The sequence below is a fragment of the Leopardus geoffroyi genome, chromosome C1 (assembly GCF_018350155.1).
Source record: "Leopardus geoffroyi isolate Oge1 chromosome C1, O.geoffroyi_Oge1_pat1.0, whole genome shotgun sequence".
NCBI classification, from domain to species: Eukaryota; Metazoa; Chordata; class Mammalia; order Carnivora; family Felidae; genus Leopardus; species Leopardus geoffroyi.
Window position 1 is genome coordinate 167,210,538 of NC_059328.1, and position 23,927 is coordinate 167,234,464.

Sequence of the window (23,927 nt, forward strand, 5' to 3'; positions counted from 1 at the left end):
CACATTGATTCTTAAATTTGGAGTCAGAAATTATTCCCTTGATGCTTTGAAAAGGGAGAACAAATTCTATACCTTTCTTTTTTTTTTTTTTTAATTTTTTTTTCAACGTTTATTTATTTTTGGGACAGAGAGAGACAGAGCATGAATGGGGGAGGGGCAAAGAGAGAGAGAGACACAGAATCGGAAACAGGCTCCAGGCTCTGAGCCTTCAGCCCAGAGCCCGACGCGGGGCTCGAACTCACGGACCGCGAGATCGTGACCTGGCTGAAGTCGGACGCTTAACCGACTGCGCCACCCAGGCGCCCCAACAAATTCTATACCTTTCTAAGTGCCACTTGACTATAGAGAATGATATAATACGAATAAGTAGAGTATGAACAAATCCCAACTGAACTTGTTATAATTTGAATGCCATGGCTTTCCAATGATGAAATAGGGGATGTAGAAGTCAAGATTTGGGTCACCTGGGTGGCTCAGTCAGGCAAGCATCTGACTCAGACATGTTGTGATCTCATGACAGTTCATGAGTTCAACCCCCCTGTAGGTCTGACAGCTCAGAGCCTGGAGCCTGCTTGGGATTCTGTCTGCCTCTCTCTGCCCCTCCCCTGCTCACACTCTGTGTCTCTGTCTCAAAAATAAACAAACATTAAAAAAAATTAGGGGCACCTGGGTGGTTTAGTCATTAAGGTGTCAGACTTCAACTCAGGTCATGATCTCCCAGTTGGTGGGCTCAGGTCATGATCTCCCAGTTGATGGATTCCAGCCCTATGTCGGGCTCTGTCTGTGCTGATGGCTCAGAGCTTGGATCCTATTTCAGATTCTGTGCCTCCCTCTCTCTCTCTGCTCCTCCCCCATTTGCACTCTGTCTCTCTTTCTCCCCCCCCCCCAACTCTCTGTCAAAAATAAACAAACATTTTTTTTAAGTTTTTTTTTTTAATTTAGAAGTCAAGTTTTGGGGGGAGGGGGCCTAGGTGGCTCAGTCAGTTAAGTGTCTTTGTGAGTTTGAGCCGTGCTCTGGTGGCACAGAAGCTGCTTGGGATTCTATCCTTCTCTGTCTGCCCCTCCCCCACTCATTCTCTTTCTCCCTCTCTCTCTCTTTCAAAAAAAAAAAAAAAAAGTCAAGTCTCGAGGGTTAAGAAATATAGTTTCTTATGATTTAACTTGAATTACTATGTGAATTTGAGAAAGTAACCACTCTGTTCTATTATTATTATTATTATTATTGTTGTTGTTGTTGTTGTTATTGCAATAAATGTCATTCCTTTCCCCCTCAAGGCCCAGAAGCAATGTCAGGAGAAAGTCTCCCTGGAAAGTTACCACATAATGAGAGCAGAGAAAGCAAGAGCAGGGGGGTACAAATTGAAGGGAGAGAAACTACATTTTGCAGGGCTGAAACTATATGGTTTGTTCTAGAAGCATTGTTTTATTCTAGCAACATCTTCTATAACTGTCTTCCTTAAAAATGACATTACTTGATTGACAGATGACCCACTCATTTTGTAGAATGAGAGTGCAATGTAAGTTAGAAAGTCTCTTATTCAATACTACTCAGTGATCAAAAAGAATGAAATCTTGCCATTTGCAACATGATGGATCTAGAGTGTATTATGCTAAGCGAAATACGTCAGCCAGAGAAAGAGAAATGTTATATGATTGCACTCATATGTGGAATTTAAGAAACAAAACAGACGAACATAGGGGAAGGGAAGCAAGAATAAGATAAAAACAGAGAGGGAGACAAACCATAAGAGACTCTTAAATACAGAGAACAAACTAAGGGTTGATGGAGGGAGGGAGGTGGCGGGACGGATAGGCTAAATGGGTGATGAGCATTAAGGAGGGCACTTGCTGGGATGAGCACTGAGTGTTATATGTAAGTGATGAATCACTAAATTCTATTCCTGAAATCATTATTACACTGTATGTTAACTAACTTGGATTTAAATTAAAAAAAAAAAAGAAATCTCTTACTCAAAAACAGGACTGTTCAAGAGAAACTTAACTAGCACCTACCATTTACTTAGTTCAACAGTTCCAGTAATATGCTATGACTGTTTCTTCTGTTAAAACAAAGAAATCCCAAACAGATGTTTATCATATTTGTCAAATTTTTCTTTAACACTTTTTTTACTGTAATTCTAGCACCTCTATTTTGAAATTCTACTCTGCAAGTTTCCTATTAGTATGGACGTTCAAAATTAAATAACTATTTTGATATATACCAGGACATTGTATTCAGATTGTTGATATCATGACTTTAAATCACAATATACCCACCTTCTGGGGGTTACCCATTCATTTCCTGTCACATTGTCCAGTTTCAAAAACATCAGTAAAATTTAAGGTATTAAACAATTCCAAGAAGGCAGTTTGAAGGTGTATATTAGATTGGAAAAGGTACAAAAATTTTCAAATAATATCGCCAGCTTCAGATACACAAGTCATGTGAACATGTAGACATTACCACTCACTAAGAACCATCTGCTACAGTCAATATTAAAAGAATCAACCAGGAGAAACAGAGCACAGTCTCCAACTCAAGAAGACCTGGAGATGGTCCAAAGCAAGATTTCCCCTTGGCAGACTTTAAAAGGCAAGACCAAGGCAGGGCAGTCAGGTTGAGACTCTGCTTCTAGCCTTATGGCTTGTATGCAGAAGGCTTACAATATTCATGTACCTTTCCCTGATAAATGAAAAAAAAAGTTTTAAAGGGGAAATATTTTTTTTGGTGAAAATTTCAAGGTGTTATTTTAATCTTGATACATTTTATGATAATTCCCTTACTCCATGAGAAATATGGCAGTGTTGGCACAAGTGTCCCCTCAAGCAGTTCAATGATGGCTCTAAGATGAAACCCTCATGGGGATTTTTTTTAGCATGTCAAAGCATAGAGCTTCCTAGTTTTGAGAACCAAATAATGGCCATGATAGGAATATATTCTTTCCAAATTTTTATTTAAATTCTAATTAGTTAACATGCAGTGTAACATTGGATTCAGGAGTAGAATTTAGTGATTCATTACTTACATATAACATCCAGTACTCATCATAAAGGAATATATTTTTAAAAGTTCACTTTTGCTGCTATTAATTTTGAAACTCTATGTGGAATCCAGACCTCTGTGATGTTCGCCAGCCTACTGAAATCATGAGTCTCTTACTGGTCTGTCCTGATTACCTAAAATTACCAACGTAACTTCCCACTGACCTTGTTGGCACTGTTAAAAAAAACATTTGCCTTTTTTAACCAAGTTTTCCTTTCCACCATGAGCCGACCAAATTCTCCTTGAAGCTGATCCAGTTTCTGGTTAGAGAGCTGTAGATGTTCCTTCTCCACATAGTCCTTGGACAGCAGAATCCCAAGCGCATCACTCTTTAGCTTCTCAACAGCAGAATTCCATTCCTACAAGAGATCACTCCAGTTTATTTTACACATCCTCCCCTTTGCAACTGTGCTAAGACTCAGAGAACATTTAGATGGGTTGAATGTATCAGTAACCATCTGTCACTGTATTTTCAAATTATGAAGGAGTAAATGCTACATTCCAGGTTTCAGTACCAAGATGTAGGTAAAAAAGAAAGGTAGATAAAGAAGAAAGAGGCTAGGAAGAGGCAGGTTGGGATGTGTGATCGATAGAATATCCAGTTGCCCCAAATACAGGCTACTTCTTCCATTAACGCTGTCTGAAAACATACCCAAAGTATAGTCAATAGCGTTTTTTAATCTCTAACTCACTTTGATCTGTTTTCATTTAATTAAATATAAAAAGTCTACTTCCCACAATTTGGTCTCACTGCCAATGTGGGCAAATATGTACAAGACAGGAAGAGAAATCTTATATTTTATGGCTGTTGTGTTTGTATTGCGCCTACACTTAGAACTAAAATTAAGATCTGTTATTCTCCACAAAATTAATAGTTGGTATTGTGCAGTATTCCCTCCTTCCTGACCTGAGTCTCACCTCTCAATACTTCATTCTTAGTGCTATATAAACATTTCAGGAAAAGAAAGGAGGTAGTTTTTTACTTTCTGTTACACAAGGATGAAAAACAGTAAGTAGAGAAGAAAATAAAAGTTGGAGTTAACTGAACATATTAACACTTTATTTATTTAAAGGGAAACTCAAATTTCTTGCAAAAGATGAAGCCAGATTCAACTTCATAAAATATCTCTAACATGGATGTCTTGTGAGTGAATTTTCGGCACCCATCTCAGCTAAGACTGTGGCTAAAAACAGCATAGGTTGTTTGTTAAAGCACCAGAAATTTAGCGCCAAATTTCAAAAATTACATTCTACCTCCATCCTGGCTTGTTCCCTAAGGCAAATGTCCTATTATTAAGTTACATTTGTTACATTATACTATGTAAAATAAGTATAATTTTTAGTGCAATTTACCGCTACCATTTCCATTCATTCATTTCACAAGACACACTAAATACTATGTACCTGGTACCATGCTAGGATAGATGGCTTGGGGAATATGAAGAAAGAATAAAGTGTAGTTCTTTCCCTCAACAATATATAAACTGCTATTTTACATAATTTTCATATATACTTACATCATCAAATGTATGAAATGTATGCTGGTCCTATAAACACATCCTGATGACTCAACTAATGGAAACAGCTAACGTGTGATTCTTCAGCCTGACCACATCAATGGTGGTAACCAAATATAATGCTATAGTGGTTGATCATACTCTCAGCCTTCTAAGAGAATGACCAAAGAGGGAGGGGGTTGTTAAAATAAAAAACAAATGAAGACCAGCCTTAAAAATGGCCTGAGCAGACATAACCAGTTTAGTCATACAAACAAAGCTTAATTTAGCTTATTTTGCAAGGCTGACTTGACCTGGGTCATTTCTTGTTTATGTCTCTGGAAATTATAAGCAAAACTTGAACCTTTCCCAAGGTTGCTATGAGGTAACCACTGACCAATTCCCCATCATTTAAGGAAATTCTGATATTATAACCAATAATTGTGAAGAGTAAGAAGTCACCGTTTCCTCACTATTTAGGCTGCTTTATAATAATATACCCCTGAGCCTTGTTCCATGTTTTGGGGTGAGTGCTCTGGTTTGCATATTGTCTTTTTGGTGTGTGCACAATAAACTTTTACCAGTTACTACTTTGGTGATTCATTGTGGGTTTTTTTTCCAGTTGTTTATGAACTTTTGACACTCCAGATTTCTCAGTGAGTGCAAAATCAATATTCTTAGGTATGAATATGGGCTATGTGATTTCTTAAGATCCTTCATTTTTTAAAGAGCTAGTCTGTCCCCACTTAAAGATAGCTAATATGTTCCAAGACATTCTTTCATAAAGCACTGTAAATATCCTTCCCACTTAAAAATCATTACCTTAACCTTATCAGGAAAGAGCAAATGTTTTTAAAGCAGTTAGCACAATTTCTGGCACATGTAATAAACACTCACTGTTAGTCCCTCTTTTCATTCCATCAGTTTTACCATGGTTCACTAGCACCCCAAAATTTGTTCTTTATGAGAATTTCTGTTTCTCAGCTCTAAAATAATGATAGTGGAAGGACTCTCCAAATGTTATTGATCAGCGTTATGTATCGATCAGTATTATGGGATAAACAAAACAAAGTGGGTTTCTTTACTGCAGGACTTCTCAGAATCCTCAATACGTTGATGTGCATTGAGACTCCGAGATGGAAACGCAGTGTGAAATATTTTGGACAACCTGTTTTGACCATGAAACCATGTGTTTACTCATCATCTCAGGGGACCAATGCTCCAGCTGGAATAATGTTGGGAAATTCTGTTCTTATGGCTAAAAGCAGCTGAATCACCTATGAGTTCACCTGCTTTCACAAGTCTGTTTCTTTACTCTTTTGTTTTGTCTCTATCCCTCCAGACCCAACTAGTCCATTTTCTGTCTCTTGTACCCATTCTCTCATTTTCTGTCTGTTAAGATCCGTGGGGTATTAATCCTCAAAGACTCAAGTGAAGAAATGCTTCAGGTGTTAAAACAGAATAAAGCAGGTTATTCAAAAAGTTATCATTGACCATAATCTTCTTGCTCATTAGAGGAAGACCACTTAACAATTATGAAGAACCTCGGGAAGGCCTACAAAGCTAGGGGGAAGGAAATGGAACGGGAGTTAGGACATAGAGAAACGGATATGGCAATTATGTGTTCAACCTAGACAACACCAAGCCCTAAGGTGTAGGTGTCTTAACTGTCTGCAAGATAGTATTGATTTTTCTTTCTGTTTAAGCACTGTGCTAAATGCTTTTCATGTATTATGTCACCTAATCTTCACCATAACCCTGGAAGGTGCAAACTGTTACCATCCTCATTTTACAGATGGAGTGATTGAAGTTTGGAAGGATTAAGAACTGTCCTGAATTCTCAACACCAGTAAGTGAAAGAGCCAGAATTCAAAATGAAGTAGTTTGACTCTAGAATCTGTTTCTCCATCAGTATACTGACCTTAGCGCTTCAGAGAGGAGAGGCGATAGAAAGTGGTTGTTTTTTTTTTTTTTTTGGTTTTTTGGGTTTTTTTGCTTTTTGTTTTTGTCTTTTGGTTTTTTTTTTTTTTTTTTTTTTTTTACAGCATAAAAGGATTAAATCTATTGGCTTAGAATTACACAGGTGAAAGTTCCATGAAACCCGGATAAGGTCTTGGAAATTACAAAAAATCTTCTAAGACCCTGAGATTTTCTGATTTGGAATCAGAAGCTTCATTCTTTCTAAATAAATACAATGCTGTTACATATAGAACTGAAAATTCACAGCCCAAACTCAAGCTTAATTTTGCTTAGCCAATGGACCAAAATAATAAAACACTTCTCGAGGAAGGGAAATACCTGTTCTCTAACAGTGTTCATAAATCTGCCTTTAGCATAAATGTTGCAAACAACATTAAAGAAAGACATCTGGAGTAGAGCCAAATCTTGGAAAAACCACTTTAGCTTTGTGCTTTACATCATATTTATAAAAAGTAGGCTATGACCTTCCAAGGAAACTGTTAAAGGACCATTTTGGCCTTGTATCTTTTCTTATTCTCCATCTCCAGTCTTCTTAATTGCATTTTCACATGAACTCTGTGGGTATTAAATGAAGTTGGGTCCATTCAATATTTCTATTCAATCTTCTCAGAAAATTGGTTCTGTTTTCTTTGGGCAATCCATAGGCATTTTCTGATGTATTTCTGTAACATTCTGATGATGAATTTACCCAGCCATTTTTCTTAGGGGATGCTTCCACTATTTTATTTTTAACATAAAATGTTCCAGAATCATCTGAATCCATCACACTATTTAAAAAAAAACTTAGTTGTCACTGTTGTCAAGGCTGGAGGAACCCAGTGGAGAAAACCATGGTCCATTTTCTCTAGCTGTTGCTGCCTGCCTGCTAAGTGTTAAACATCTGACTTTCAGTCACTTTACAATAAAATATTTCCAGTACGTGTCCCTACCAGCTGAAAGCCAAAGACTACCATTTCCTTGGCTTTTCAATCTTGACAGAGATATGTGCATATGTCTGACCTAGTAAAGATGTGTGGCACTGTGTGATCCTGGGCTCAGGGTGTCTCCTCAGGTCACTCCATTATTTTCCTTTTTTCACTCTCAGTGGTAACCCTTTCAAACTGTACCTTTCAGTGTTCCATCCGCTGAGGAAATTGAGCTTCTGTTGAATCCGATGATTGAAAGGGTACTTTTAAGAGGATTAGTGCTGATAGACAAGAAGGTGAAAATGATTTCTTCTTTTTTTTCTATACTCCCAGGTTAGCTCTTCAAATGAAGTTATGGATTGGCATAAAAATTATCCAGCAAGTAAATTCAAAAAGTAGGAAGATTAGCTATTCCATTTGAAAAGAAACAATATAATCACAATATGTTTAGTAAACTTTTATTCACATGAAAACTTCAGGGTAGATGAAGGGGTTTAATGACCCAACACCATGTGGTATATTATTTTCATTATAAACTTGAAACTTCAGAATGTAATTTTTAAGTGGGGGACAAGAAAGAAGAGAGGACATATTTATAAACTACTAAGAAAATACCAGCTGTGGAGATGACTGGCCAAAATCACATCTGGCCGAAGCATGTGTGGAGCTCATGTATAGTTCTCATAGCATGGTTATTTCCTAGGGCATCTCATTAGACACAGCCCATTTCTTGTTCATTCTTTAAGTCTACAGTCCCATTTGGTTCGGCACCAAGGAGAATTAACTCATTGACACAAGAGCATAGAATTGTACATGATTGCATTAACAGCTGGTACAAACAAAATAAACCTGGCAATTTTAATCAGAGAATATTCGAGAATCTGTTTTGAGCAGGAGTTTCTTTTTAGAGGAAATGTTGATGCTTTTGAAGAGCGGCAATGAGCCCCTGAAAAGCTGAAACTCTGATTATGCCAAGTCGGATTGCACACTGGGCCACAGTTTCCTCTCATGCTCTGTTCCCAGGATTTCTACACTGACCTATGCGAAAGCAAGGATCATATGAGAGCTGGGTCCCATCCCACTGTTGGATGAGTGCAGAGTTCAGTGTCCACAGGCCATTTGAACCTGGCCCTCATTGTGATGCATTTCAGCAAAGGCATTGTTTGCAAACAGGAAGAACAGCAATTTTGTGTCACCTAAAGATAAAAGAAGTATGGTGTTTCACCTCCCAGCCATGAGGCAGACAATCATTGCTATTGAACCAGGCAGAGCTCATGGGGAAGAGCAAAGAACTGGAGCTAGAAATACATTTTTTATTCCAAACTTAGTAAGTGGTCTCAAGCAGGGCATTTTGCTTCACCGAGCCTTACTTTCCTGCAGTACAATGACAGGCCTCTATCACTTCACATATGCTTCTGCTTCTCTAGTGAATTATATGTAAATTCAATGATGAAATGGCTGTGCTTCAAATTCCTACCAAAATTTGGGTATTTTAGCTGTATTTCCCATAATTAACCCTAGCGGGATTAGGACTGACAGTCTATAGTAGAAACGACATATATCACCAAAATAGTTTTTGAGTAATGGCTGTTTTCTTTTTTCTCTGTCCATTCAAATGTTCCAAAAGTCACAGGAAAAACCATGGCTTGGAAGGTTCTTGTCTCCCTTATTCTGTTCAATGCATGGCTATTAAGGGGAGCTTTTTGTTTAATTGCTCAGAGCTTGTTGTTAATACTGAAGCAAATGAATATGCGGCAGAATAAATTTTTAAAATCAAATAAAATCTTAACAAATTACACTGTGAGCAAATCTTTGAAAGAATGATTGGAGCAACAATACATTTAGTTTTTCTTCCTTAGTTCAACATAGTTTTGGGATGAAAATTTAATTCCATGGAAAGTTGGGGAGACATTTTTTGAAGATTTGTGTTTTGCAAGAATCATTATTTTTTCTTACTCTCTTGTCCTTGTTGTTTTTCTTACATTTTTTGCTCCTCTTAATCAGAGTTTCTTTGAGTTGAATAAGTAAGGAGTATATCCAGATTTGGGGGGTATTGGTGTTTCAGTTTTTTAATAAAATTAATAAAGTCTAGCTGGCCAAACTATTGGCATCTAACACAATTTGCCTACAATCAGATTGGGCCACTAGCTGACTAGGTGACTCCAGTTTATATTAATGTTTTCAGAGGACTTATTGTTTCATTTTCTAGAGCATCTGTTGGAGATACCTTTTAGGATCTCAACATAGATTCAATTATTAGGTTTAGATGTTCATCTCTTGTGAAAATTTTCCTAAATGAAATAGATTACATTGGGAAGTGGGGGGAAGGAAATCCATATATATTACATCCACAATGAACATCTGCTATAGACTAGAACAATGGCTCTTAAATCTGGCTATCAATATCTCCTAGAAAAAGTTTTAAAACCTATATTCTCACACCCACCCCATTGATATACTGAATCATTGTTGGTAGGGTGGAAAAATGCATATTTTAAAAAATCTAAAGCATTTTAGGGGCTCCTGGGTGGCTCAGTCAGTTAAGCATCTGACTTTGGCTCAGGTCATCATCTCTCGGTTCATGAGTTTGAGCCCCAGGTTGGGCTCTGTGCTGACAGCTCAGAGCCTGCTGCCTGCTGCAGATTCTGTGTCTCCCTCTCTCTGCCCTTCCCCCGCTTACACTCTCTCTCTGTCTCTCAAAAATAAATAAACATTAAAAAAATCTAAAGCATTTCATTTGAAATCAGGAACAAACAAAAAATACTTATAATCTGTGAAGTTTTGGAACTGGACTAGAATATTCCAAAATAGTTAATGACTAGGTAATCATACCAGTAAATGAGAAAGAATGATTATATAATACAAGTGTTTTAACCTTGCAACTTTGAGCTAATTTAACTTTGTGAAATTATGTTTTGTATTGATGACTCCCAAATCTAAAATTTAACCTCTGTTTTACAAATTACTTTATTCATTCAGTGAGTATTGTGTAAGACTGCAGAAGATACAATGACAAATAAAATCTTTGACCTTACACTCCTTAAATGATTAATATGCCAATCCATCATGAATTTAAAACAGCCCTAAGACTAAATCATTAGTCTTAATTCATAAGGAAGAAATCAAAGCATTTCTTTCTACTTTGTACTTTCTTCACAGTGTGTTAGGCAAAGGAGCAATTTATTTAAAAGGGAAACAGAAAGTAAAAAACAAAAACAAAAAACAAAACTGTGAAGGTACAAAACTCATCCAGTTTTTGTTTCCCAAACTTTTCTATACATTTTTTTTTCAACGTTTATTTATTTTTGGGACAGAAGGAGACAGAGCATGAACGGGGGAGGTGCAGAGAGAGAGGGAGACACAGAATCGGAAACAGGCTCCAGGCTCTGAGCCATCAGCCCATAGCCCGACGCGGGGCTGGAACTCACGGACCGCGAGATCGTGACCTGGCTGAAGTTGGACGCTTAACCGACTGCGCCACCCAGGCGCCCCTTCTATACATTTATATGGTTATCTTTAACTTTCCTTCAAACTTCTTATAAGCATATTTATAATACATATATACTATATCTTTATTACAGGAAAACCCCTTACCTCTAATGGTTTAGAAGAAATAACTTGTCTTTTAACAAAATCTAGTCAAGGCTAGAATTTCTTCAATTTGTCTCCCTTCATATAGGTTCTGTTTTTCAGCTAATCACTATGTATAGACACAGGATTCTGATTCCATACTCAATAATCTGTGAATCAGCAGCATGGGATACTGGGTTTGACCTTCTATAACTCTCCTATACCAAATACGGTCCAATCTAAAAAGCATTATTTAACAAATCTTAAGAACACCTAACTAATATAAATAGATCATTGTAAGTTCAAATGGAAAATAAAACAGTGTTCAGTAGAAGAAAAAATAAATTCTGATTTGGGAATCTGATTTGGGAATTTCAGAAACAGATTTATACAATCTGAATTATGGGTGAGACCTTCAACTAGTGAGTGTAGTGTGGGACTGGCAAGAAGGCAAGGGGCTGATTCAAGCAGAGAGACAGCCTGAGCAAGAGCATATAGGCTCCTTATGATCCTGGCTCATAAGGAGATAGAACTATCTAATCTGGAAAATTAATAAGTGTTTCTCATAGGAAGTGATATCTGAGCTAAGACTTAAAACAAAGGGTGGGGGTTACCTAGACAAAAGAGGAGTGGAGGTATGGTGGAGAGTGAAGAGTGAGTTCTTGGGCAAACGTCCAAAAGAAAGCTGGTCAGTACCAGATAAGAGTGCTCAGGACCAAAGACATAGATTTGTGAATAACACTCTTCAGAGAGAATCTTTGAAAGCAAAACGCCACTCACTAAAGAGCAGTGTGGTGAATGAGAATTGGAAAGAATTAAGGACAAAAATGGAGGGATGAGCCTGCACTTGTGCAATGGCTGGACAATGAAAAGCCCACACCATAGAAACAGAAATAGACAGGAGAAGAAATTACACAAGCCAAACCAGAAGAGTTTTACTAAGAAACACACATGACAATCAAATGCAATGCATTATCCTCAATTTGGGACAATTTGAAGACATTTGTAAATGAACAACAGAGCAGAAAATATCGTGTCAATGTGAAATTCACTGGGCGTATAATTGGATTACAGCAATAGAAGAAAGCATCCTTATCATTAGGATATCTGTTGAAATGCTGAGGGTGAAAATGCATCATGTTCACAACTTATTTTGAAATGATATAAGAAAAAGTATATATATGCAAATACATACTAAGAGATAAAGGAAATGTAACAAAATTTTTAAATTGGTAAAGTCTATATAGGTATTCATTCTGTACTATTCTTTTAAATTTGCTGTGTGGAGTTTCAAAATTAAAAGTTAAGGAAGAAGAGTTAATATAGTTAATAATAAAAAGTTAAGGAAAAAGAAAACGACTTACTAAAGTAAACTGTTTAGTTTTATTAAACTAAAAAAAAATAAAAAACTCAAACTTTGAAAGCAATCGGAAGGTCAATCAATGAGGGTTATTTTAAATAAATACATCTATAAATGGAATACTCTATAGCAAAAGCATCAGAACAACATCTATATACTAATATAGAAAAGTAACCAAGTAATAAAAACAAGATGCAGAACAATGAGTGTAGTAGGCCACTAATGAGGTAACAAAGGGACAAAATATGAATATATAGTTGTATTTGTTTAGATAACATAAAGAAATTAGACATATAATAAAAAACTAATAACAATGGTTACTTTTGGCATGATGGAAGGGAATTGGGTAGGTGAGAAGAGAAATATTTTATTACAGGTTTTTCTATGTTCCTTTAATATTTTTTTAACAATGGAAATATATTGGCCAAAAAGTAAATTAAATACATTGAAAAACAAAGAAATGCAATTCGCCAAATAAACAAAAGAGAAAAACCATATGATAATCTCAATAAATACAAAAAGAGGCATCAATAAAATTCAGTGTCTATCCATGATTTTAAAAAGAAAATAAGAAATGTAACAAAAGATAGATGTAAAAACCAAACCAAAATTAAAAAAAAAAAAAACTAAAAACTTAAGAAACCCTATACTTAATGGTAAAGCATTTGAAGCCTTCTATTTAAAGTCAGGAATAAAACAAAAATGTCCTCTATCACTGCTGCTAGTCTCCATTTTACTGAAGGTCTTATCCAATGAAAGAAAGAAAGAAAGAGAGAAAGGAAGAAAGAAGGAGAGAAAGAGAGAAAGAAAGATTATTGACATTATTTGTAGATTATGATTTTCTACATACCAAAACCAAGAGAATCTAGAAAAATAATTTAAATCAATAAGAGTTCATTAAAGTTGCTGTATATAAGATCAATATAAGAAAATTAGTAACATTCCTATATACCAACAATAGTTAATTTTATATTCAGTTAGAAGATACAGATCTTCTAATAAAGATCCAATTTATAACAGCAACAAAAATTATGAAGTACTCATTTGTTCATTTAATCAACATTTATTGATTAATCAATTATTGATTATTGATTTAATCAACAAACATTTATTTGGCAGGCCTGTTCCATGTAAGGCCTTCCCCTAAATACTTCATCTAAGCCAGGGAAATCAGTAATGGGCTGGCAGGGGAACTCCAATGTTAGTGATAGCGGTGGTGCACCACTATTTTATTCTGTTTATAACCAATAAACATAAAAAATCAGTACATTATCTAGTTTGTTATAAAGTGATGAAGTTGTAGAATAAAGACAAGTAGAGCTGGCAGGTGACATTTCACTCCCCAACCCACCCTCCAGCATAAACAAAGGCTGCTGGCAGGAACCAGCATGCACCCACACTACTTACCTAACTTTCTTGCACCAAGTTGTCCTCCCCATCCCTGCACCTCAGGCTTCAGCAGATCTGCCCTTCCCAGCCATGTTCCCCTGAGTCCCAGCACTGCAGGTTCCTCCCTTAGAAGACCAGCACCAACCCTACCAACACCATATCTCCTGACCCACATGTTTTCTTTTTAATGTTTATTTATTTTTGAGAGAGAGAGAAAGAGAGAAAAAACAGGAGGGGGCAGAGAGAGGGAAATAGAGGATCCAAAGCAGGCTCTGCACTGGCAGCAGAGAGCCCAATGTAGGGCCCAAATCCACAAACTATGAGATCATGACCTGAGCCAAAGTCAGACATTCAACTGAATGACACACTCAGGTGCCCCTGACCCACATGTTTTATGAGACCTCAGTCTGGACAGCAGAAAGGGTAGTTCTTGTTTGGCAAGCAACCACTGCACATCTTGCTGCCAATAATAGGCAAAGACAGCTGATGTAGACAACTGAACTGAAGAAAAGAGGCCAAGACCCAACAGCAGAGCACATGCAACATATATAGGAGACACTCTCTAAAGTGCCAGCATCTGGGGAACAGGGGACACTGTACTGCAGGGCACTGTAGGACCTCTTCTTCATAAGGCTATTGTCATCAAGTGCAACAGAAGTAACTTACTTTCCTAAAATGCAGAAACAGACACACAAAGTCAGACAAAATGAGGAAACAGAGAAACATCTCCCAAATGAAAGAAAAGGAACAAGTCACAGCAAGAGACCGACGCAAAATAGATATAAGTAATATGCCTGAAAGATAACTTAAAGTAATGATCATAAAGAACCATATGATCCTGTCAATTGATGCAGAAAAAGCACTTGACAAAATTCAGCATCCTTTCTTAACAAAAACCCTCGAGAAAGTGAGGATAGAAGGAACATACTTAAACATCATAAAAGCCATTTATGAAAAGCCCACAGCTAACATCATCCTCAATGGGAAAAACTGAGAGCTTTCCCCCTGAGATCAGGAACACGACAGGGATGTCCACTCTCACCGCTGTTGTTTAACATAGTGTTGGAAGTTCTAGCATCAGCAATCAGACAACAAAAGGAAATCAAAGGCATCAAAATTGGCAAAGATGAAGTCAAGCTTTCACTTTTTGCAAATGACATGATAGTATACATGGAAAACCCAACAGACTCCACCAAAAGTCTGCTAGAACTGATAAATGAATTCAGCAAAGTCACAGGATACAAAATTAATGTACAGAAATCAGTTTCATTCTTATACACTAAGAATTGCACCAAGAATCATAATTCACAATTGCACCAAGAATCATAAAATACCTACAAACAAACCTAACCAAATATACAAAAGATCTGTATGCTGAAAACTATAGAAAGCTTATGAAGGAAATTGAAGAAGATATAAAGAAATGGAAAAACATTCCATGTTCATGGATTGGAAGAATAAATATTGTTAAAATGTCAATGCTACCCAAAGCAATCTACACATTCAATGCAATCCCAATCAAAATTGCACCAGCTTTCTTCTCGAAGCTAGAACAAGCAATCCTACAATTTGTATGGAACCACAAAAGACCCCGAATAGCCAAAGTAATATTGAAGAAGAAGACCAAAGCGGGAGGCATCACAATCCCAGACTTTAGCTTCCACTACAAAGCTGTAAGCATCAAGACAGTATGGTATTGGCACAAAAACAGACACATAGACCAATGGAATAGAATAGAGACTACAGAATTGGACCCACAAAAGTATGGCCAACTAATCTTTGACAAAGCAGGAAAGAATATCCAATGGAAAAAATACAGTCTCTTTAACAAATGGTGCTGGGAGAACTGGACAGCAACATGCAGAAGAATGAAACTAGACCACTTTCTTACACCATTCACAAAAATAAACTCAAAATGGATGAAGGACCTGAATGTGAGACAGGAAACCATCAAAACCCTAGAGGAGAAAGCAGGAAAAAAACCTCTCTGACCTCAGCTGTAGCAATTTCTTACTTGACACATCTCCAAAGGCAAGAGATTTAAAAGCAAAAATGAACTATTGGGACCTCATCAAGATAAAAAGCTTCTGCACTGCAAAGGAAACAATCAACAAAACTAAAAGGCAACTGATGGAATGGGAAAAGATACTTGCAAATGACATATCAGACAAAGGGCTAGTATCCAAAATCTATAAAGAACTCACCAAACTCCACACCCAAAAAACAAATAATCCAGTGAAGAAATGGGCAGCAGACATAAATAGACACTTCTCCAAAGAAGACATCCGGATGGCCAACAGGCACATGAAAGGATGCTCAACGTCACTCCTCATTAGGGAAATACAAATCAAAACCACACTGAGATATCACCTCATGCTAGTCAGAGTGGCTAAAATGAACAAATCAGAAGACTATAGATGCTGGAGAGCATGTGGAGAAACGGGAACCCTCTTGCACTGTTGGTGGGAATGCAAACTGGTGCAGCCACTCTGGAAAACAGTGTGGAGTTTCCTCAAAAAATTAAAAATAGATCTACCCTATGACCCAGCAATAGCACTGCTAGGAATTTACCCAAGGGATACAGGAGTGCTGATGCATAGGGACACTTGTACCCCAATGTTTATAGCAGCACTTTCAACAATAGCCCAATTATGGAAAGAGCCTAAATGTCCATCAACTGATGAATGGATAAAGAAATTGTGATTTATATACACAATGGAGTACTACATGGCCATGAGAAAGAATGAAATATGGCCTTTTGTACAATGTGGTTGGAACTGGAGAGTGTTATGCCAAGTGAAATAAGTCATACAGAGAAAGACAGATACCATATGTTTTCACTTTTATGTGGATCCTGAGAAACTTAACAGAAGACCATGGGGGAGGGGAAGGGGGAAAAATGTTACAGAGAGAGGAGGCAAACCATAAGAGACTTGTAAAAACTAAGAACAAACTGATGGTTGCTGGGGGGTGGGAGGGAGGAGAAAGTGGGTGATGGGCATTGAGGAGGACACCTGTTGGGATGAGCCCTGGGTGTTGTATGGAAACCAATTTGACAATAAATTTCATATTAAAAAAATAAATAAAGTAATGATCATAAAGATACCCACTGAACTGGAGAAAAGAGTGGAGGACATCAGTGAGACCTTTAACATAGAGATATAAAAGGACCAAAAAGAGATCAGGAACACAAAATGAAATTAAAAATACAGTTGATGGAGGGGTTCCTGGGTGGCTCAGTTGGTTAAGAGTCTTCCTCTTGGTTTCAGTTCAGGTAATGATCTCACAGTTTGTGAGTTCAAGCTTTGCATTGGGCTCTGTGCTGATGGTATAGAGCCTGGTTGGGATTCTCTCTCTCTCCCTCTCTCTGCCCCTCCCCTGCTCATGCACTCTCTAAATAAATAAATAAATAAATAAACTTAACAAAAAAATTACTTAAAAAAAAGTTTAAACAAATACACTTGATGTAATAAATAGCAGGCTAGATGAAGCAGAGGAAAGAATTAATGACCTGGAATACAGAGTAATGGAAAGTAACCAAGCTGAACAAAGGAAAGGAAAGAAAATTATGCAGATTGCAAATAGTCATAGGGCACACAGTGACTCCATCAAGTATAATAACATCCATTATAGGGATCTCAGAAAATAAGGAAAGAGATAAGGGGGTAGAATATTTATTTGAAGAAATAATAGCTGAAAACTTTCTTAATCTGGCGAAGGAAATAGACATCCAGATTAGGAGGCACAGAGATCCCAAAAAAAGTTCAACCCAAGTAGGTCCACACCCAGACACGAAGTAATTAAAATGGAAAAATGTAGTGATGAAGAAAAAATTTTTAAAAAAGTAAGAGAAAAGGAGACAGTTACATACAAGGGAAATCCCCATTAAGCTACCAGCAGATTTTTCAGCAGAAACTTTGCAGGCCAGAAGGCAGTGACATGATATATTCAAATGCTGAAAGGGAAAAATCTGCAGCCAAGAATATTCTATCCAGCAAGGGAATCATTCATAAGGAGAGATAAAGAGTTTCTCAGACAAATAAAAACTAAAGGAGTTTATGACCACTAAACCAGCTCTATAAGAAATATTAAAGGGGACTCCATGAGTGGAAAGGAAGATCATAAGTAAGAGTATATATATTAAAAAAAAGCAGTAAAGCCAAGTACTTCTGTAAAAATCAGTCAAGAGACTCATAAAATAAAAGTGTGTAAAATACAATACTATATACCTAAAATGTGGAAGGGAGAGGAATAAAGAATGGATTCAAACTTAAGCAACTATTAACTTAGTAAAGACTGCTAGATGTAGAAGATGTTATATACAAACCTAATGATAACCACATATCAAAAACCGTAGCAGATATGCAAAGAATAAAGAGAAAGGGATCCAAGTATACCACTTAAGAAAGCCAATAAACCATGAAAGAGAGCAAGAGAAGAAAGGATCAGCGAAAATCTATTGGTGGGGGGGAAGTAACAAAATGGCAATGAACACACACCTATCAATAATTACTTTGAATGTAAATGGACTAAATGCTCCAATCAAAAGACATAGGTCAACAGAGTGGATAAAAAACAAGACCCATATATATTATGCCTACAAGACATTCATTTCAGACTGAAAGACACCTGTTAATTGAAAGTGTTGGGCTGGAGACACATTTACCATAAAAATTGATGCCAAAAGAAAGCTGGGATAGCAGCTTATATAAGACAAAATAGACCTTAAAATAGACTGTAACAAGAGACATAGAAGGACACCATATAATAAGAAAGGTGACAATGCAACAAGAGGATATAGCAATTGCAAATATTATGCACCCAACATGTAAGCACCCAAATACATAAAATGGTTAATAACAAACATAAAGGAACTAATCGATAGTAATACAATAATAATAAGAGACTTTAACACCCCACGTACATTGATGAACATATTATCCACACAGAAAATCAACAAGTGACTTTGAATGACACATTGGACCAGATGGACTTAACAGACATATTCAGAACATTCCATCCTAAAACAAGAGAATACATATTCTTTTCCAGTACACATGGGACATTTTCTAGAATAGATCATGAATAAGGCCCCAAGACAAGTCTCAACACATTTTAAAAAAATCAGTCATACAATGCATCATGCATCTTTTCTGACCACAACACCATGAAACTAGAAATCAACCACAAGAAAAAATCTGGAAATACCACAAATACATGGAGGTTAAATAATGTGCTCTTAAACAATGAATGGGTCAACCAAGAAATCAAAGAAGAAATGAAAAACTACATGGTAACACATGAAAATGAAACACAGTACAAAATCTTTGGGATACAGCATAAGTGGTTCTAAGTAAATAGCAACACAGGTTTCCCTCAAGAAGCAAGAAAAATCTCAATGAAAATACCTAACCATACACCTAAAGGAGCTAGAAAAAGAAGAATAAAACACAAACCCAGAAAAAAACAAAAAACAACAACAAAAAAACCACTAAAGTCTAATAATAAAGATAAGAGCAGAAATAAATGATATAGAAATTTAAAAAAAACAATAGAATAGAGCAATGAAACCAGGTTCTTTGAAAAGATCAACAAAACTGCTGAACCACGGGGTGCCTATGTGGCTCAGTCAGTTGAGCATTCGACTTCAACTCAAGTCATGATCTCACGGTTTACAAGTTCGAGTCTTGCTTTGGGTTCACTGCTGTTAGTGCAGAGCCCACTTTGGATCCTCTGTTCCTCTCTCTCACTTTCCCTCCCTTCTTCCCACCCTCCTTCCCTCTCTTTGTTTCCCTCTCTCTCTCTCTCTTTTTCTCTTTCTCAAAAAAAAAAAAACATTAAAAAAAAGTCTGATAAACCTCTAGCAAGACTCACTATAAAAATGGAGGGAGAGAGAACCCAAATAAACAAAATTACTAATGAAAGAGGAGAAATAATAAGCAACATCATAGAAATACAATTGTAACATAGTATTATGAAAAGCTATATGCCAACAAATTGGACAACTTAGAAGAAATGGCTAAATTCCTAGAAACATATAACCTACCAAAACTAAAGCAGGAAGACATAGAAAATTTGAATAGATGGATCACCAGCAATGAAATTGAATCAGTAATCAGAAAACTCCCCCAAACCAAAAGTCCAGGACCAGGAAGCTTCACAGGCAAACTTTACCAAACATTTAAAGAAGAGTTAATATCCATTCTTCTCAAACTATTACAAAAAATACAAAAGGAAGGAAAATTCCAAGTTCATTCAATGAGGCCAGTATCACCTTGATACCAAAATCAGATAAAGATACCATAAGAAAAGAGACTACAGGCCAGTATCTCTCATGAATATAGATGCAGAAATCCTCAACAAAATATTAGCAAATCAAATCCAACAATATATTAAAAATCATACACCACAATCAAGTGGGATTTATTCCTGGGATGCAAGCGTGGCTTAATGTTTGCATAATAATCAACATGATATGTTACATCAATAAGAGAAAGGATAGAAACCATATGATCATTTCAACAGATGGAGAAACAGCATTTGACAAACTACATCGTTCATGTTTATCATTCATGATAAACACCCTTAACAAAGCAGGTCTGGAGGGAACATATCTCAACATAATATAGGTATAGAAAAAACCCACAGCCAACATCTTATCCAATGGTGAAAAACTGAGCTTCCCCTAAGGTCAGGAACAAGACAAATGTCATGAATATCATGAAAAATGTCATCATTTTTATTCAACATAGTATTGGAAGTCTTAGTCACAGGAATTAGACAATATAAATAAACAAAACGCATCCAAATAGGTAAGGAAGAAATAAAACTCTTATGATTTGCAAATTACATGATAATTTATATAGAAAACCCTAGAGACTCCATCAGAAAACTACTAGAACTGATAAAAGAATTCAGTAAAGTCACAGGATACAAAATTAATGTACAGAAATCCATTGAATTCCTGTACACTAATAATGAAGCAGCAGAAAGTGCAATTAAGAAAACAATCCCATTTACAGTTGCACCAAAAATAATAAGATATCTAGGAATAAACTTAACCAGAGAGATAAAAGACTTCTACTCTGAAAACTATAAAACACTGATGTAAGAAATTCAAGATGACACAAAGAAATGGAAAGACATTTCATGCTCATGGATTGGAAGAACAAATACTGTTAAAATGTCTATACTACCCAAAGTAATCTACATGTTTAATGCAATCCCTATCAAAATACCACCAGCATTTTTCACAGAACTAGAACAAACTATCATAAAATTTGTATGAAACCACAAAAGATCTCAAATAGCCAAAACAATCTTAAGAAAGAAAAACAAAACAAAAAGAAAGAAAACACAATTCCAGACTTCAAGTTATATTACAAAGCTATAGTAATTAAAACTGTATGGTACTGGCACATAAATAGACACATAGGTCAATAGAATAGGACAGAAAACCCAGAAGTAAACCCACAGTTATATGGTCAACTAATCTTTGACAAAGGAAGAATGAATATACAATGGGAACAAGACAATCTCTTCAACAAATGGTGCTGGGAAAACTGGACAGCCACATGTAAAAGAATGAAATTGGACCACTTTCTTTCACTGTACACAAAAATAAACACAAAATGGATTAAAGACCTAAATATGAGACTGTAAACCATAAAAATCCTTGAAGAAAGCACAGAAAGTAATCTCTCTGACATTAGCTACAGCAACATTTCTCTAGATACGTCTCCTGTGGCAAGGGAAATATAAGCAAAAACAAACTATTGAGACTATATCAAAATAAAAAGCTTTTGCTCAGCAAAGGAAACAATTAATGAAACCAAAAGGCAATGTACAGAATGGGAAAAGATATTTGCAAATGACATATCCAATAAAGAGTTAGTATTCAAAGTATATAAAGAACTGATACAACTCAAAACCCAAAAACAACAACCCAGTTTAAATATGTGCAGAAGACCTGAACAGACATTTCTCCAAAGAAGACATACAGAGAGCCAACAGACACATGAAAAGATACTCAATGTCACTCATCATCATGGAAATGCAAATCAAAACTACAATAAAATATCACCTCACACTTGTCAGAATGGCTAAAATCAAAACCACAAGAAACAAAAAATTTTGGCAAGGGTGTGGAGAAAAGGAATCCTCTCACATTGTTCGTGGGAATGCAAATTAGTACAGCCATTGTGGAAAACAGTATACAAGTTCCTCAAAAAATTAAAAATATAACTACCTTACAATCCAGGAATCTCACCACCCAAAAAATACAAAAACACTAATTCAAAGGGGTATATGCACCCCTATGTTTATTGCAGCATTATTTACAATAGTCAAACTAGGGAAGCAGCGCAAGTGTCCATCGATAGATTATTGGATAAAGAAGATGCAGTATATATACACAATGAAATATTATTCATCAAGTATAATGATGTCTTGCCATTTGCAACAATATGGATTGAACTAGATAACATAATGCTAAGTGAAATAAGTCAGAAAAAGAAAAACACCATATGGTCTCACTCATGTGAAATTTAGGAAGCAAATGAGCAAAGGAAAAAAGGGAGAGAGAGGCAGGTCAAGAAACAGACTTCTAACTACAGAGAACAAACTGATGGTTACCAGAAGGGAGGTGGGGAGGGGGATAGGGGAAATAGGGGGTGAGGATTAAAAAGTACATTTATCATGTTGAAAAAAATAAAATAATAAAAAATGCATTTAAAATTGATGGTAAATAACAAGTAGTCATGAAAAGCTAAAAGAAAAATTAAATTAAAAAATAAATAAAACCACAGGGCTATCATTAAGAATACATGGAGGGGGAGGGGTACAGAGACACGGGTGCAGATGCAAGCACAGCGATTCGTGAGGAGGCTACTGCAATGAGCTTGGCAAACATGCAAGTGGCTCAGTCCCCAGGACAGTGGTGGAGATGGTGAGAAATGATAGGATCTATTTAGAAGATACAGCCCAGGTGATTTCCTCTAGGAAGTGAAGACTCTTTTGATCTAAGTAGCTGCAAGGATTGAATTGCCTTTAAGGTGAGGGAACCAGGTGGAAGAGATTTGAGTGGGAATTCTGTTCATGAGACCCTGTTGACCCTGTCTCTCTGGAAAGGCTGTGCTTAGGCTCCTCAGTACTCACCACCGACCTTTGCCTGCACAGGCACCCCCCCCCCACACACACACACACACTCATATATGCACACTCACACACTCTCACCCACACATTCACATACACATTCATGCACTCTTACATACACACACACACACTCACACACTCCTATCCCATTAGCAAATGCTCTCATGGATTCTTCCCAAATAAGCTCCAAGCCTCTTCAGTGAGAACAGCCTATTCAAAAGGGCTATGAAGAAAAGAGGCTTAAAGTTGCCTATAAGAAAAATAAGATCACAAATCTAAAGAAGAAGAAGAAGAAGCAAGAAGAAACCAAATACCCAGTATTTTCCAGATATATTTACAAATGTGCAGACATGTGTGTAATATATACAGCCAGTGGTTCTTCTTGTTCCTGGAATGCAGAGAAGCAAAATGACTGCACAAGCCAACTGGTGTGTAAGGTAATGCTGCACAGCAATCCCAGATTGCAGGAACATCTTACAGAAATGGTTTGAAGCCCGTAACATGTGTCCTTGAACATTCAGTGTTTGAAAGTGCTGGTTACTGCTAGGCAAGAAGTGACAGTATTTTTCAAGATGTGAGTGTCTGGGTAGAACATCTGTACTATACATACAGTGACATCAGATGCTGTGATCATGTTAGCATGACAGTTCATACAAAAGGAGAGGTGCCTAACCCTATCTGAATACTCCCTATGAGCCCCCTTGTGAGTAGTTTCTTTAAATCTTTCTCAGGGACTTACTGTACACATGAATGAGAATCTTTAAGTATCTTTATCACTTACATATTGAATCTTAAAAAAAAGAAAGAAAGAAAGTCAAATTCAGAAAAAGAGTAGAAAAGTGGATGCCAGGGGCTGGGGGCTGGGAAAATAGGGAAAGGTTGGTAAAAGAGGTGGCAAACTTTCAGTTATGAGTAAGGTCTGAAGATCTAATGTATAACAGGGTGATTATAGTGGATAACACTGTTGTATAATTGCAATTCCCTAAGAGGGTGCAACTTAACTGTTTTCATACACATGAAAAGATAAATAT

At 36.6% G+C, this 23,927-nt stretch overlaps 1 protein-coding gene across 4 annotated transcripts in view; it reads right to left on the minus strand.

Annotated features, from left to right (window-relative positions):
- Positions 1–23,927, minus strand: part of CCDC141 (coiled-coil domain containing 141) — a 207,975-nt gene that overhangs the window by 84,314 nt on the left and 99,734 nt on the right. For all 4 annotated transcript variants that reach the window (XM_045480374.1, XM_045480376.1, XM_045480375.1 and 1 more), the window contains exon 7: positions 3,208–3,402. In XM_045480374.1, coding sequence (XP_045336330.1) covers positions 3,208–3,402 — 195 coding nt within the window. The remainder of the gene's footprint in view (positions 1–3,207; positions 3,403–23,927) is intronic.